Below are 17,369 nucleotides of genomic sequence, written 5' to 3' on the forward strand. Positions count from 1 at the left end.
CAATCTAATCAGTTTTTATGAAGAGGTAAGCTATAGGCTGGACCACGGTGAGTCATTGGACGTGGTATATCTCGATTTTTCCAAAGCGTTTGATACCGTGCCGCACAAGAGGTTGGTACACAAAATGAGAATGCTTGGTCTGGGGGAAAATGTGTGTAAATGGGTTAGTAACTGGCTTAGTGATAGAAAGCAGAGGGTGGTTATAAATGGTATAGTCTCTAACTGGGTCGCTGTGACCAGTGGGGTACCGCAGGGGTCAGTATTGGGACCTGTTCTCTTCAACATATTCATTAATGATCTGGTAGAAGGTTTACACAGTAAAATATCGATATTTGCAGATGATACAAAACTATGTAAAGCAGTTAATACAAGAGAAGATAGTATTCTGCTACAGATGGATCTGGATAAGTTGGAAACTTGGGCTGAAAGGTGGCAGATGAGGTTTAACAATGATAAATGTAAGGTTATACACATGGGAAGAAGGAATCAATATCACCATTACACACTGAATGGGAAACCTCTGGGTAAATCTGACAGGGAGAAGGACTTGGGGATCCTAGTTAATGATAAACTTACCTGGAGCAGCCAGTGCCAGGCAGCAGCTGCCAAGGCAAACAGGATCATGGGGTGCATTAAAAGAGGTCTGGATACACATGATGAGAGCATTATACTGCCTCTGTACAAATCCCTAGTTAGACCGCACATGGAGTACTGTGTCCAGTTTTGGGCACCGGTGCTCAGGAAGGATATAATGGAACTAGAGAGAGTACAAAGGAGGGCAACAAAATTAATAAAGGGGATGGGAGAACTACAATACCCAGATAGATTAGCGAAATTAGGATTATTTAGTCTAGAAAAAAGACGACTGAGGGGCGATCTAATAACCATGTATAAGTATATAAGGGGACAATACAAATATCTCGCTGAGGATCTGTTTATACCAAGGAAGGTGACGGGCACAAGGGGGCATTCTTTGCGTCTGGAGGAGAGAAGGTTTTTCCACCAACATAGAAGAGGATTCTTTACTGTTAGGGCAGTGAGAATCTGGAATTGCTTGCCTGAGGAGGTGGTGATGGCGAACTCAGTCGAGGGGTTCAAGAGAGGCCTGGATGTCTTCCTGGAGCAGAACAATATTGTATCATACAATTATTAGGTTCTGTACAAGGACGTAGATCTGGGGATTTATTATGATGGAATATAGGCTGAACTGGATGGACAAATGTCTTTTTTCGGCCTTACTAACTATGTTACTATGTTACTATGTAATACTGTGTGGGGGCATTATACTGTGTAGGGTGGTTGGGGGCATAATACCGTGTGGAGACATCATACCGTGTTGGAGGGCTGCTTTAGGGGCATCATACTATGTGGGAAGCTGTGGTGGTCATCGCACTGTGTGTGTGGGGGTTCTGGAACATTATACTGTGTGTGGGTGCTGTGAAGGCATCATACTGTGTTGTGGGCATCATATTATGTTTGGGGGCTGTATGGGCATAGTACTGTGTAGAGTTGCAATGAGATATTTTATTCTGCATTATACCGTGTGGGGCACTCACGGGGCACTCTACTGTGTTTTTTGTGCCATGGCAGTAATGATAAGGGTGTTTCACTGTGTGGAAACACTAAAGGGCTTCACTATGAACAATGTTCCTATGTGTACACATGTAAAGGACAGGGAAAGGTTGGGGAAAAGACTTAACATAAAATAAAAATTTCTGTATGTGTCCCTCTTCAGTAACTTTCAAGATTAAGAGTTGTGCTACCACTGCAACATATGTTCCAGGATTGTCCTTGAATTTGGTTCTTTTCTTAGGAAACAATGATTGTTTATATCTGACAAAATAATTCTCAGTATGTTATATTTCCATGACAACAAGGACACCATTGCTGATACTTTAAACTGTATGAATGTTTTCAATTCCGAACGTTTTGCAAAAAAACGAGCATGCTTATTGTGCTGAAAAACTCGGAAGAAGAGATCATTTAAGGATAAAAACTCAGGAGAAAAATAAAACGATTCGGACATTTACAAATATTGGTTTTGGAGGAATAGAGACGTTGATAAAGAACCCTCAGTCCTCATTCAGGATTAATGCCCTCAAACCGTCCACGCCACTTTTAGACGGAGTTTACATGAACTATAGCCCGCCAACCTGTGACCAGAGACAGTGTTGAATTTGCCAGGATTGGATCTGAAAAATTGGGGCAGTCAGGTCAAATTCAGGACTGTTGGCAACTATGAACGTGAAATTTAGACAAAGAAGTCTCTACATTTCAGCCAATAAATCCATGTAACCTATGATCCCTGTACTGTCACATAAAATATTACAATGTCTTGTTTATTGTAGGAAGTTACATGCCGATATTCAATGTATTAATTTACATTATGAAGAAAGTGAAGACTTACATTGTCGCAGCTAATGATGATGATCGAGTGATAACTATCAGCAGGACGATTACTGTAAAGACTAGGGACATGAGAGAAACCTACAGGGGGCAAAACATAATCTATTCACATTCAGATTACATGGACTGACACCATTACATTGCACTTTGGTAACAGATATTTGGCATTTGAAAAACTGATTTTCTTGATTTTTTTTATGTTGTCCACTCTAAGGGCTAGATAGTTTCAAAGTGTTATGGTTACCAAAAGACAGAAGTCCATTGAGTTCAACGTATGACTTAATATTTTGATCCTGAGGAAGGCTAGGCTTCATAGGAGTATTGACATAGCTGACATTGGAGACCTTCCCTAGGGTACAGACAGCCAGAAAGACAGCATTGGCTCAGAGGTAAGAGTGGGTGTAGAGATGACAGGGACAGAAGATCATCTGATCATCTCTATCTAACCGCTTAGATGGTGTGGTTGAAATTGACCACCACATCTAAGGGGGTTAACCTGCATGGTCCTGAGAGAGCTCCAATTGTAGAAGCTACAGGCTGTTGCCAGCTGTATACTGCAGTTGGTACCTGCCATGTATGGCGAGGACTCAGCTCCTAAGCCCACCCTATTCATCAGGACCCCACAAGGCATTGTCTTCTTTCATATACATAATTCCTCTGGAATTCTTTGCCCCAACACGTCCGACTATCAACCACATTGGGATCCTTCAGACGGAACCTGAAAACCCACCTCTTCAGGAAAGCCTACAGCCTGCAATGACCCCGCTGCCTCCTCACCACTACTGAAGCTACCGCCTCACCAACACCGGAGCTCCTGCAACCCTCAACCTACTGTCTCCTTCCCCATAATCCTGTAGAATGTAAGCCCGCAAGGGCAGGGTCCTCGCCCCTCTGTATCAGTCTGTCATTGTTAGTTTGCTTACTGTAAGTGATATCTGTAACTTGTATGTAGCCCATTCTCATGTACAGCACCATGGAATCAATGGTGCTATAGAAATAAATAATAATAATAATAAACTACCTGCAGGATTTTACCCCGAGTACATAGCTGCAAAATGTTGGGGGACTGGCACCAAGTGTTCCATTTTTGTTGCCGCACCATCACAGGCAAAATAAAGAAATGCATATTATCCATTAAATTCAATAGACTGCTTTTGTGGGGTGTGCTTGTGCCAGGTCCTTAGGAAGGAGCAAAGTTCTTTGTAGCCACACTGGTTAATTTTTAAAGGTCTGGGACCACCCTCAATTAAGTCAGAACTCCATAATAAGGTGACAATTGATTAATATATACAGACACCTACATTAGTTTTAGTATCAGCCTTAAGGTTCCATACACGTTAGACAAAAGTTGTCCAAAACCACCAATATGGCCAAGATCGACAACAATCTAATGTGTATAGGGACCCGACTGATGTCGGGGAAGGTCAAAGTTCAGCAGCATTAATTTTAACGCCTGACCCATTTGTTCTTCAAGAGATAAGCCACTGTCAGAGCTATCTGGCACCGGCTTTCTCAGAATATTCATGTGTAAGAAGGAGTCAGAAGGCATACCCGAGGGCTGAACAAGCTATCCGACATGGGCCATCATATGTGTGTGGCCAGCTTTGGTCAGTTCTGATCTTTAGTCTAAACCGGGTTGAGATGTAACTAATTCTGGTAACGGAGAACTTCAGAGGAACCTTTACTAAGACATATGATCTCTGATGATTAAGCAACTTGAATACACACAACTCATAAACACTTTCAGCAAGAATCATAGCTCTATAAAAAATGTATATCAATACCTTTCCCAGACGTTGCATATTTCTGTATAATGCAATAGGAAGAGTAATAACGACCGTAGTGCTCAAGATAGCGAAGCGGCGATCAGCGAGTATGCTTCCTGGAGTAACTGCATGCAAAAAAAGTTCAGAACAAGTTTTATAATTTGAAATGGGCAGTTTTTCTTCTTTATACTTTAAAATGGTATAAAAAGCTAAGAAACTAACTATACGTGTGAAAAGACACACCAGATTATACCACCATAGCGAAGAGCAGAAGTCATTATTTTTCTGCTTAGTATCTTGCCCTGCCTGTTCTGCACCTTAATACTGCCAGTGTTTGGACTACAAGATTATAATTTCCGGTAATTCCTCTCCCATCTTACATACATTGCCTCTATCTAAAGTTGACTGTCTGCCTCTCTAATAAAAGGTAGAGCCGTCATTACCCCCTATCTAGGACGTAGATCTGCTCTTGAGACGCTGCCCTGTTTTCTGTTGGGTTCCGATTTGCTGCCCAGCATGTGAAACACAGTCCTTCCAGGAACAGAATTTATATTTTATGTATATTTTAATTAGGTTCTTTAGCTAGGGCAGTTTCACACGTGACATTTTCTCCATACTAGGATTCTGTCTTGGTTTTCCAGTAATAAACTACATACTTATTATAGTCTATGGTGCTGCTCAAATGTCTGTATTTTTATGCAGACCAGTTGTCTGCAGAAATACCTCAAACTTACCATATTTTGATCTATGTTGTGGATCAAAGTTGCCAATATATTCGGCCGACTGACACGCGCAGGAACTTCCGGAAGTTCGCTGTATATATTTTCCCCTGGTGTTCTTTGCGGCACGCCCCCTGAAGAAGGAAGTTTCTCTTCCGAAACGCGCGTCGGGGAGGGCGGGAGATTGCATGTGCCCTGATCACACGCCACTTGGTATTTTACTGGAAGCAGGATATTTACATTTGTATTGACGCTATTTATAATGGTCTTGCTTTTACTGTTGTGATATTTGGGCGGTCTTCTACCATTTGTGCCGTGGCTTGATTCACCACTTTTTGAGTCCTGTCTTTGTTTATTACCTTTTGTACTATTTAATATACTTTATTGCATTATATATATTCGTTACGTTATTTGGACTATTTTTCCACTATTTCGTTCTGTGGCGTGGTTCTATTTGACTTTAGTGGGTCCTTTTTGTACCTAATAGTCTGACTATGGATTACCTTTATTTATAAACTATTTTAACTGTGTGGTATTCCAGTAGTTGGTTGTGCTTTTTTGCTTGTTAATATAAGTCAATGGCCTCGTAAAAAAAAATGGGCAACCCATGGATGTCATCTATGTGCTGTCCGTATTACACTATTTAATGGGTAGGAGAAGCTAAGACATTTTTAAGAAGCCAGCCTTACATTGAGAAAACACTAACGGGACTTTATCACAAGGGGACTTTTTGAATAAAGTCTTAATTGAGGTGACGTTGTCATTATTTGCACCAAATTTATCGAAGTGACTCACAATATTTCATCAATTTTGGTGCATCGTAACCTTTTCTTTATTTTCCATTTTTGAGCATTCATGTTTTCCTCCTCTTCTTCGAAAAGACAGAACTTTTATATTATTGTAATCATCAAAAATTATTAAATTGCCTAATTGGCGCTTCCAACAAGATCAAGCATCAAATAAAGGGAAATGGAAGCTACATGCCATAAAAAATGTATACATTTTATAAATGCTCAATTAAAATAGTCAAAGATATTATTATAACAATAATAATCAAAAACACTTAAGGAGCAAATCAGCTTCCAAGTGAGTTATTCAAACATATATATCCAGCCCCCAAAAAACCTTAGCCCAATTTGCAAGAAAAAGGGGGGATTAGTAAATATCCTTACATTTAAATCAATGCGTTAGGCAAGTAAGAAGTAGAAGGATTTATCCCTAAAAAAAGTTAATCCTATAGTGAAAACTTTGGTTACTGCAAATTCTAGTAGGAGGGCAAAAGGTTAATGCTGATAGATACTGTACCTCAAGGTGGCGATTATTGTGTTGGTATAATCATATTAGGGCGAGTTGTAGATTTTACATCATTTATTTTACCATACAACATTCTGAAAAATGGGGAAAAAAAGTCCAAGTGTGGTTAAATGACCAGAAAACATGATTCTTCTTAAAAAAAAAAAAATTGGTTTATGCTCCCTTTTTTGAGACCCATAAATTATTACCTTAATTTTTTCTGTCAATCGAGCTGTGTCAGGGTTTGTTATTTTGTGAGGCTAGCTGAAGTTTTTGTCAATACCATTTTGGGATACATACATTTTTCATATATTTATTTTCTTGTGTTTTTTTATTTTTTAAGGGTGGATTTATATTTTAAAAATATTTTTTTAAACTTCATTTTTTGCACCTGCGATCATATGATAGCTTCTTTTATAGACTAGAATACCTCAGTATGACAGTATAAAACTAAGATCTCCATCTCCTAGGAAGCTTTTGGTCATATTTAAATATTCTGGGATGCTTTTGGCTGCATTAACTCTTTTTTCTGAAAGTTTTGTTAGAATTTTTCTGCCTTTATTATAAGTTACAACCAAATGTTATTTCTTTTTATAAGCACATCTATATATATAATTGTCTAAGGGTTTTTCCGTCTGTCTGTCTTTCTGTCTGTCTGTCTGTCTTTCTGTCTGTCTGTCTGTCTTTCTGTCTGTCTGTCTGTCCTGGAAATCCCGCGTCTCTGATTGGTCGAGGCCGCCAGGCCTCGACCAATCAGCAACGGGCACAGCGACGATGATGTCATAATGGTTGCCATGGCGACGATGATGTCCTAAAGGTTGCCTCGACCAATCAGCGACGGGCACAGTCTGCCGCGAATTCTGGAATCATCATTGTCCATATACTACGGGGACATGCATATTCTAGAATACCCGATGCGTTAGAATCGGGCCACAATCTAGTAGAAATCATAAGCTCTTAACACATCATAGGTGAGTACAGACACAGTTAATTTTTTTAACTATTCCGCAAATAAAATAATATTCAACAGTTTCTTCACATGTGATAGACATCTACCCATAAAATCTCAGGGAGGACATGACAGCTGTGAAGATGTTCAAGGAAACTCACCACCTGGGATTCTTTGAAATATTTTTGGCAAGATGTCTCCTGTGATGATATTGTAGCTGATCATTGCTGAAAAGTATTGAAGGCCACCATTAGTAGACAAATCAATTTCATAGATCCTTTTAACCATTCCTAGAGTTTCATTGCAACTGATTAAAACTTTGAGCCAATCACTTGCCACAGGTGATCACCAAATAACTAGAGATCAGCAAATCGATTCTCAGGACCCTGATCCAGCGACCAAGTCAGTAGTCCCTGGCAGGTGGACCCTACAAACCATCTCCTACTTGCCTGAATCCATGGTGCCTCATCGCATTTCTAGGCCCAGTCTGATGTCACACCAGGCTTTCTAATTAGAAGAAGCCCTAGGGATACAAGAAGGTAAGAGGCAGTTCACAGGACTCCCATCCACCAGCCATGGTCCAGAGTCCCGTGGATCTACTCTCTTATCTTTACAGCTACCCAATTAGCCATTATTGATATGTCTTGTCTGTACATAACTTAGAGAATGAGGCAGCAATGGTAGAGTTCGTTACACTTCCTCATCAACGATGAAGCTGGTACAAATATGTCTCCCACTACTTGTTAACCTTTGCTTGAATTTGGTTAAAGGGACTCTGTCACCTGAATTTGGCGGGAATGGTTTTGGGTCATATGGGCGGAGTTTTCGGGTGTTTGATTCACCCTTTCCTTACCCGCTGGCTGCATGCTGGCTGCAATATTGGATTGAAGTTCATTCTCTGTCCTCCATAGTACACGCCTGTGCAAGGCAATCTTGCCTTGTGCAGGCGTGTACTATGGAGGACAGAGAATGAACTTCAATCCAATATTGCAGCCAGCATGCAGCCAGCGGGTAAGGAAAGGGTGAATCAAACACCCGAAAACTCCGCCCATATGACCCAAAACCAGTCCCGCCAAATTCAGGTGACAGGTTCCCTTTAAAGGGGTATTCCAAGATATGTATATTATATACAATGAATGAGGTCTTGATGCACGCAGCTTTGAGTGGAGAGGTGGTTGGAATTGCCATATACAAATTGCCAAAACGTTATAAGATAGAGTATCGCAAAATCATATTTCTTTGCAAGGCTGGCTGTTGTGAATTCTGTGGCAGAGCTCCCTCCTGTGTTCACAAGTGGTACTTCGGCTGGTTCTCTCTGTGAGCTTCCATTGGTGGAGGAAAGTGGTACTGCGGCTTCTGAGTTTCCTTCCTCAGGTGATGTGGTGAAGTCGTTAGGTGCTTCTCTATTTAACTCCACCTAGTGCTTTGATCCTGGCCTCCAGTCAATGTTCTAGTATTGGACCTGTTTCCTCCTGGATCGTTCCTGTGGCCTGCTGCTCTGCATAGCTAAGTTCCTCTTTGCTATTTGTTTGCTGTTTTTTTCTGTCCAGCTTGTCTATTTGTTTTTTACTGCTTGCTGAAAGCTCTGGGACGCAGAGGATGTACCTCCGTGCCGTTAGTTCGGTACGGAGGGTCTTTTTGCCCCCTTTGTGTGGTTTTTGTAGGGTTTTGTGTTGACCGCAAAGTTACCTTTCCTATCCTCGCTCTGTTCAGAAAGTTGGGCCTCACTTTGCTAAATCTATTTCATCTCTACGTTTGTCTTTTCATCTTAACTCACAGTCATTATATATGGGGGCTGCCTTTTCCTTTGGGGTATTTCTCTGAGGCAAGGTAGGCTTATTTTCTATCTTCAGGCTAGCTAGTTTCTCAGGCCGTGCCGAGTTGCATAGGCAGCGTTAGGCGCAATCCACGGCTGCCTTTAGTGTGGTTGGAGAGGATTAGGGATTGCGGTCAACAGAGTTCCCACGTCTCAGAGCTCGTTCTTGTTTTTTGGGTTATTGCCAGGCCACTGTATGTGCGCTGACCTCTATGTCCATTGTGGTACTGAATTACCTTTCATAACAGCTGGCCATCTCTTGCTCCACTCATCAAGGGATATGTTATGCCTAGAGGAAAGGTATTTTTCCATATAAACAATATATGTGAGCAGTTTACACAACACTTACTTGTGGTCAACATTTAAAAGGTGAACTATCGCTTGAGTATATTGTTGAGCGTGAATAGTCGATTCATGCTGCCTGCACCATGGGCAGCCGGTATCAGTCACTACCTCTGTTTTTGCAGGCAGCAATGTTTGACTATGAAATCCTGCAGCATTTCAGGGAAAACATACTTCTAAGAGCGGCCCGTAAATTATAGGACTAGGGAAAGTAGTCCAAGAGGCAGGTCCTCAGTGGCTTCTCCCTGCCCCGAGTACCTTTTTCTAAACTGTCACTGCATTAACGGATGTGGTCAAAATTTGCTAAACTATTATGACTTGTGCAAAGACTGAGGGGTCAGCGCATGGCATAAGAATTCTGTTTGTGTCGAGCACAGACCCCTAAATACCTGCACTGGACATAGCACAGTTTACCAGTGTTGTCTAAAGTGACCCTATAGAGGAATTGTCACCAGGTCAAAAAAGGGTTATTTTTTGCTCTTATTTTATTCCCGTTGTATTTTTTTATACCACCATACAGTTCCAGAGATATGGACCTCATGTTTAGCATTCATTTTTATGGTCTTTATACAGGGGCATTGCTTATAAGGTAGTTTAGCAGAGCAGCCTAAGACACGCCCAAGAGGATCCTTTGAGCAATGCCCCCTTTGTAAAGACCATGAAAATTAGCACTGACTAAAAAGGCCCAAATCTCTGGAAACGTTTAGTGGATTTAAAAATTTTTTTAAAAATGTCGTACGGTGGGGAACAGTGGGAATAAAGAATGGCCGTAACTGGCCACCTTTGCCTCGGTATCAAGTCCTCTTTAAAGAAGGAAAAAAGTTCTTCTTCAGCTATTTCTACTGATATGTCATTGATATGTTATTTTTAGGGACCCAAAAGGAAATGAATTGAAGAAAAATGAAACTGAAGAAAATGGTTAAAGGGAAGTGCAGGATTTTTGTTGTAAAATATCTCATCATAATAAAAATTAATAATAATTTTATTTACATAGCGCTACCGTATTCTGCAACACTTTACAGTTAAAATTGCTTTTGATTATAATAATATGATTAGAAATTGATTTGGTTTTCATATCTTCAAATTTTTTTTTCTAGATCAAATGATTGCAGCAAAAATAATCATACCAGCAAAGGGATATAAAAACTGCAGCAGTGATGCCAGCAGATATCCAGGAGATCCAAACGTCCTGCTGACAAGTGCTTGATAAGTGCTAGTGCCCGACATCTCACCTCCCCTAATCAGCAGTATCATCGAATAATCTGCAAAACAGATGGCGAAGCGTAATCTGTTACATACGTATTCTGTACAGTGCGGCAGCAGGAAATACAAGCATTTTGGCACTGTAATACTGCATCATCGGGTCCAGGGAAAACTTTTTTGCTTACTTTTTTTGTCCTTTTTTTTAAAGCAATATTCCCATCATCTGAAGTCACTTTCGAATAGTCGGGGGTCTGACTGCAGCAGTCACTAAACCTCAGAATGAAGAAGTCACAGCACTAGTTACTTGGTGCTGCCGATCCTGCTGCCACAGCCTCATCCTTTGTCCTTGATCGGTGTAGGGGGCCAGTGGTGGCCGTAACAATACAAAAACTGAGACTCAAGAAATTCAACACAAATCAATCTGCTCATCACTATATAGAAGAATTTTAGGAATTTGCTGAACATCAAGAATTCAAACAATTCGCGATACACTTGGCGGTAGCGATACACATGGCGACACCGATTCCTCCTCTAGGTCTTCCTGTATTAATACTTTCTATTTGGGAGGTTATACATTGCAGTTTACTTGCAACAAACACTTTCGGCTTTCTTTCTCGTTATCTGCCTTTATCAAATTGCTGGAATTACTGAGGATGCAAGTTATATTATATGTATTGACTATTGTTCATCTTGGGGGGCTCGAGTACCTTTATTTTGTTGCCTGTTGTTGGGGTTTATTTCAGACTATTATACGCACCCTTATTTTATTTGTGTCTATTTTTAAAATGTTTATCATTGTTTGTCTGTGTCGATTTATTAGTTAATACATTTTACAAATCTGTAGATGGAGTATACGTCACTCTGTATAAACATACAGTACCACTCCATGAATCAAATAAGGAAAGAATCCGGCACGCTAGATACTGAAAGTAAAGTGATTTTAACGAGAACCAAAATCCAGAAAAACAAAACGACGTTTCGGTCAACAAGACCTTCTTCAGACTTTGAACACTGTTACATAGGTGAAACAGCACTGTGTATTAAAGGGATGTGATGCCCAGGACAAAATCACATTTTCTTACAACATCAGGAGTGGCATATTCTTTCCACATTTTACAAATCATTGCCTTTATATAGTTGTGCACTATTTTTCCCCTTGTGCAGCCTTTTGTCATCTTTTTTCATATAATAACCATTTGCACAGATGTTGGCACCCTTCTTATACAGGTATATTATTGCTGTGCCCACTATGTTTGGTTGGGTGCGGGGTAATTGCACATGATGACGCCTGTCATGATCCCAATGGCAGGGGATCACCAAAGGACAAGCACAGATACAAACAAGCTCTAGGGCGATGGAACCTGAGCTGACCGCGACCCTGAACCTAACACACAAATAAAAGTAGCCGGGGAACGTGCCTACGATGATCCTAGACGTCTCGCTCCAGCCGAAGATCTAACTTCCCCTATTAGTAGAAACACAGACCTCTCTTGCCTCCAGAGAAATCCCCCACAGAAATAGCAGCCCCCCACATATAATGACGGTGAAATGAGAGGAAAGCACATACGCAGTATGAAAACAGTTTCAGCAAAATGAGGCCCGCTAAAGCTAGATAGCAGAGGATACAAAAGTGAACTGCGCGGTCAGCGAAAAACCCTTCAAAAAACCATCCTGAAATTACTTGAACTCATGTGCCAACTCATGGTACATGAGGAGCAATTTCAGCCCACTAGAGCAACCAGCAGCAAGAACCACATATCTGCAGGCTGGACTAAAAACCAAATAAAGCAAAACACCAAAACAGGAAAATCCAAACTTAGCTTGACCAGAAGGTTCTAGGAGCAGGGAGCAGAGGTAACAAGACACACTGGATACATTGATAACCGGCGAGGAAATGCCAGCAAAGCCAGGTCAAATAGGAAACTCCCATATGCTGATGGATCAGGTGGAACCCAGAAACCCAGGAAAGACAAGTCACCCAGTACCATCAGTAACCACCAGAGGGAGCCCAAAAACAGAACTCACAACAGTACCCCCCCCTTGAGGAGGGGTCACCGAACCCTCACGAGAACCACCAGGGCGACCAGGATGAGCCCTATGAAAAGCGCGAACCAAATCATCAGCATGAACATCCGAGGCAACCACCCAAGAATTATCCTCCTGACCATAACCCTTCCACTTGACCAAATACTGGAGTTTCCGTCTGGAAACACGAGAATCCAAGATCTTCTCCACAACATACTCCAATTCTCCCTCCACCAGCACTGGAGCAGGAGGCTCAAGCGAAGGAACAACAGGTACCTCATACTTCCGCAACAACGACCGATGGAACACATTATGAATAGCAAACGATGCCGGGAGATCCAAACGAAACGACACAGGGTTAAGAATTTCCAAGATCCTATAGGGACCGATGAACCGAGGCTTGAACTTAGGAGAAGAGACCTTCATAGGAACAAAACGAGAAGACAACCACACCAAGTCACCAACAAGAAGTCGAGGACCCACGCGGCGACGGCGATTAGCAAACTGCTGAGCCTTCTCCTGGGACAACTTCAAATTGTCCACCACATGACTCCAAATCCGGTGCAACCTATCCACCACCATGTCCACTCCAGGACAATCAGAAGGTTCCACCTGACCAGAGGAAAAACGAGGATGAAACCCCGAATTACAAAAGAAAGGAGAAACCAAGGTAGCAGAACTAGCCCGATTATTAAGGGCAAACTCGGCCAGCGGCAAAAAGGTAACCCAGTCATCCTGATCAGCAGAAACAAAACACCTTAAATAAGTTTCCAAGGTCTGATTAGTTCGTTCAGTCTGGCCATTCGTCTGAGGATGGAATGCAGACGAAAAGGACAAATCAATGCCCATCTTAGCACAGAACGTCCGCCAAAATCTAGACACAAACTGGGATCCCCTGTCAGAAACGATGTTCTCAGGAATCCCATGCAAACGAACCACATTCTGAAAAAACAGAGGGACCAACTCAGAGGAGGAAGGCAACTTAGGCAAGGGTACCAGATGAACCATTTTAGAAAAGCGATCACACACAACCCAGATGACGGACATTTTTTGAGAGACAGGGAGATCCGAAATAAAGTCCATGGAAATGTGCGTCCAAGGCCTCTTCGGGATAGGCAAAGGTGACAACAATCCACTGGCCCGAGAACAGCAAGGCTTAGCCCAAGCACAAACCTCACAAGACTGCACAAAAGAACGCACATCCCTCGACAAGGAAGGCCACCAAAAAGACCTGGCCACCAAGTCTCTAGTACCAAATATTCCAGGATGACCTGCCAACGCAGAAGAATGGACCTCGGAGATGACTCTACTGGTCCAATTATCCGGAACAAACAGTCTCTCAGGCGGACAACGATCAGGTTTACCCGCCTGAAACTCCTGCAAAGCACGTCGCAAGTCTGGGGAGACAGCAGACACAATCACCCCATCCCTAAGGATACCAGAGGGCTCAGAATTTCCAAGGGAGTCAGGCACAAAACTCCTAGAAAGAGCATCCGCCTTCACATTCTTTGAACCTGGCAGGTATGAAACCACAAAATTGAAACGAGAGAAAAACAGTGACCAACGAGCCTGTCTAGGATTCAGACGCCTGGCAGACTCAAGGTAAATCAAATTTTTGTGATCAGTCAAGACCACCACACGATGTCTAGCACCCTCTAGCCAATGACGCCACTCCTCAAATGCCCACTTCATGGCCAAAAGTTCCCGATTACCAACATCATAATTCCGCTCAGCCGGCGAAAACTTTCTAGAAAAAAACGCGCATGGCTTCATCACTGAGCCATCGGAGCTTCTCTGTGACAAAACCGCCCCCGCTCCAATCTCGGAAGCATCAACCTCAACCTGAAAAGGGAGCGAAACATCTGGCTGACGCAACACAGGAGCAGAAGAAAACCGGCGCTTAAGTTCCTGAAAGGCCTCCACAGCCGCAGGAGACCAATTAGCAACATCAGCACCCTTCTTAGTCAAATCCGTCAAAGGCTTAACAACACTAGAAAAATTAGTTATAAAACGACGATAGAAATTAGCAAAGCCCAAGAACTTCTGTAGACTCTTAAGAGATGTAGGCTGCGTCCAGTCACAAATAGCCTGAACCTTGACGGGATCCATCTCAATAGTAGAAGGGGAAAAATATACCCCAAGAAAGAAATCTTCTGGACTCCAAAGAGACACTTTGAGCCTTTTACAAACAAGGAATTGGCCCGCAGGACCTGAAACACCTTCCTGACCTGCTGAACATGAGACTCCCAGTCATCAGAAAAAACCAAAATATCATCCAAATACACAATCATAAATTTATCCAGATATTCATGGAAAATATCGTGCATAAAGGACTGGAAGACTGAAGGAGCATTAGAAAGTCCAAAAGGCATTACCAAATACTCAAAATGGCCCTCAGGCGTATTAAATGCGGTTTTCCACTCATCACCTTGCTTTATTCGTATAAGATTATACGCACCCCGAAGATCAATCTTAGTGAACCATTTAGCCCCCTTAATGCGAGCAAACAAATCAGTCAACAATGGCAAAGGATACTGATATTTTACGGTAATCTTATTCAAAAGACGATAATCTATACAAGGCCTCAAGGAACCATCTTTTTTGGCCACGAAAAAAAAACCTGCTCCCAAAGGGGACAAAGATGGACGAATATGTCCCTTTTCCAAGGACTCCTTAACATAATCCCGCATAGCAGTATGCTCTGGCACTGACAGATTGAACAAACGACCTTTAGGAAATTTACTGCCTGGAATTAAATTTATAGCACAATCGCAATCCCTGTGAGGAGGAAGCGAACTGAGCTTAGGCTCCTCAAAAACATCCCGATAGTCAGACAAAAACACAGGAATCTCAGAAGGAGTAGATGAAGCGATAGAAATCGGAGGTGCATCATCATGAACCCCCTGACAACCCCAGCTTAACACAGACATTTTTTTCCAGTCAAGGACTGGATTATGAGTTTGTAACCATGGCAGACCAAGTACTAGAACATCATGCAAATTATACAGTACCAGGAAGCGAATCACCTCCTGATGAACGGGAGTCATACGCATGGTCACTTGTGTCCAGTACTGAGGTTTATTCATAGCCAAAGGTGTAGAGTCAATTCCCTTCAAAGGAATAGGGACTTCCAGAGGCTCCAGACTAAACCCACAGCGATTGGCAAATGACCAATCCATAAGACTCAGGGCAGCGCCTGAATCCACATAGGCATCGACGGAAATGGATGATAATGAACAAATCAGAGTCACAGACAGAATGAACTTAGACTGTAAAGTACTAATGGCAACAGACTTATCAACCTTTTTTGTGCGTTTAGAGCATGCTGATATAACATGAGCTGAATCACCACAATAAAAGCACAACCCTTTTTTCCGCCTATACTTTTGCCGTTCACTTCTGGACTGAATTCTATCACATTGCATTATCTCAGGTGACGGTTCAGACGACACCGCCAAATGATGCACAGGTTTGCGCTCCCGTAAACGCCGATCAATCTGAACAGCCATAGTCATAGACTCATTCAGACCAGCAGGCGCAGGGAACCCCACCATAACATCTTTAATGGCCTCAGAAAGGCCATCTCTGAACTTTGCATCCAGAGCGCACTCATACCACTGAGTAAGCACCGACCACTTCCGAAATTTCTGACAATAAATTTCTGCTTCATCTTGCCCCTGAGAGAGGGCCAACAAAGCTTTTTCAGCCTCAATCTCTTGGTTAGGTTCCTCATAGAGCAAACCCAATGCCAGAAAAAACGCATCCGCATTAAGCAACGCAGGGTCCCCTGGTGCCAATGCAAATGCCCAATCCTGAGGGTCACCCCGCAGGAAAGATATAATTATCTTGACTTGCTGAGCAGGGTCTCCAGAGGAGCGAGATTTCAGAGAAAGAAACAACTTGCAATTGTTCCTAAAATTCAGAAAACGAGATCTATCTCCAGAAAAAAACTCTGGGACAGGAATTCTAGGTTCAGACATAGGAGCATGTACAACAAAATCCTGTATATTTTGAACCTTAGTGGCAAGATTATTCAGGCTGGAAGCCAAACTCTGGACGTCCATGATAAACAGCTGGGATCAGAGCCATTCAAAGATTAAGAGGAGGAGGAAGTAGCCAGGCTGCAATAAGGCTAGGCAGCAAACTCTGAGGGAAAGAGAAGGAAAAAAAAAAAAAACTTCCTCAGACTACTTATCCTCCTACTTCAGCCAATACAATTAGCACTTTGTGGGCCGGTTATACTGTCATGATCCCAATGGCAGGGGATCACCAAAGGACAAGCACAGATACAAACAAGCTCTAGGGCGATGGAACCTGAGCTGACCGCGACCCTGAACCTAACACACAAATAAAAGTAGCCGGGGAACGTGCCTACGATGATCCTAGACGTCTCGCTCCAGCCGAAGATCTAACTTCCCCTATTAGTAGAAACACAGACCTCTCTTGCCTCCAGAGAAATCCCCCACAGAAATAGCAGCCCCCCACATATAATGACGGTGAAATGAGAGGAAAGCACATACGCAGTATGAAAACAGTTTCAGCAAAATGAGGCCCGCTAAAGCTAGATAGCAGAGGATACAAAAGTGAACTGCGCGGTCAGCGAAAAACCCTTCAAAAAACCATCCTGAAATTACTTGAACTCATGTGCCAACTCATGGTACATGAGGAGCAATTTCAGCCCACTAGAGCAACCAGCAGCAAGAACCACATATCTGCAGGCTGGACTAAAAACCAAATAAAGCAAAACACCAAAACAGGAAAATCCAAACTTAGCTTGACCAGAAGGTTCTAGGAGCAGGGAGCAGAGGTAACAAGACACACTGGATACATTGATAACCGGCGAGGAAATG

At 42.4% G+C, this 17,369-nt stretch overlaps 1 protein-coding gene across 1 annotated transcript in view; it reads right to left on the bottom strand.

Moving 5' to 3' along the window:
- Nucleotides 1–17,369, bottom strand: part of SLC38A11 (solute carrier family 38 member 11) — a 55,985-nt gene that overhangs the window by 35,849 nt on the left and 2,767 nt on the right. The window contains exons 2-5 of the mRNA XM_069735349.1: nt 10,419–10,553; nt 7,295–7,360; nt 4,191–4,297; nt 2,408–2,487 (exon numbers count right to left, since the gene is read on the bottom strand). Of these exons, the coding sequence (XP_069591450.1) occupies nt 2,408–2,487; nt 4,191–4,297; nt 7,295–7,360; nt 10,419–10,553 (388 nt within the window). The remainder of the gene's footprint in view (nt 1–2,407; nt 2,488–4,190; nt 4,298–7,294; nt 7,361–10,418; nt 10,554–17,369) is intronic.

This window comes from Ranitomeya imitator, chromosome 7 (assembly GCF_032444005.1).
Source record: "Ranitomeya imitator isolate aRanImi1 chromosome 7, aRanImi1.pri, whole genome shotgun sequence".
Taxonomy (NCBI): domain Eukaryota; kingdom Metazoa; phylum Chordata; class Amphibia; order Anura; family Dendrobatidae; genus Ranitomeya; species Ranitomeya imitator.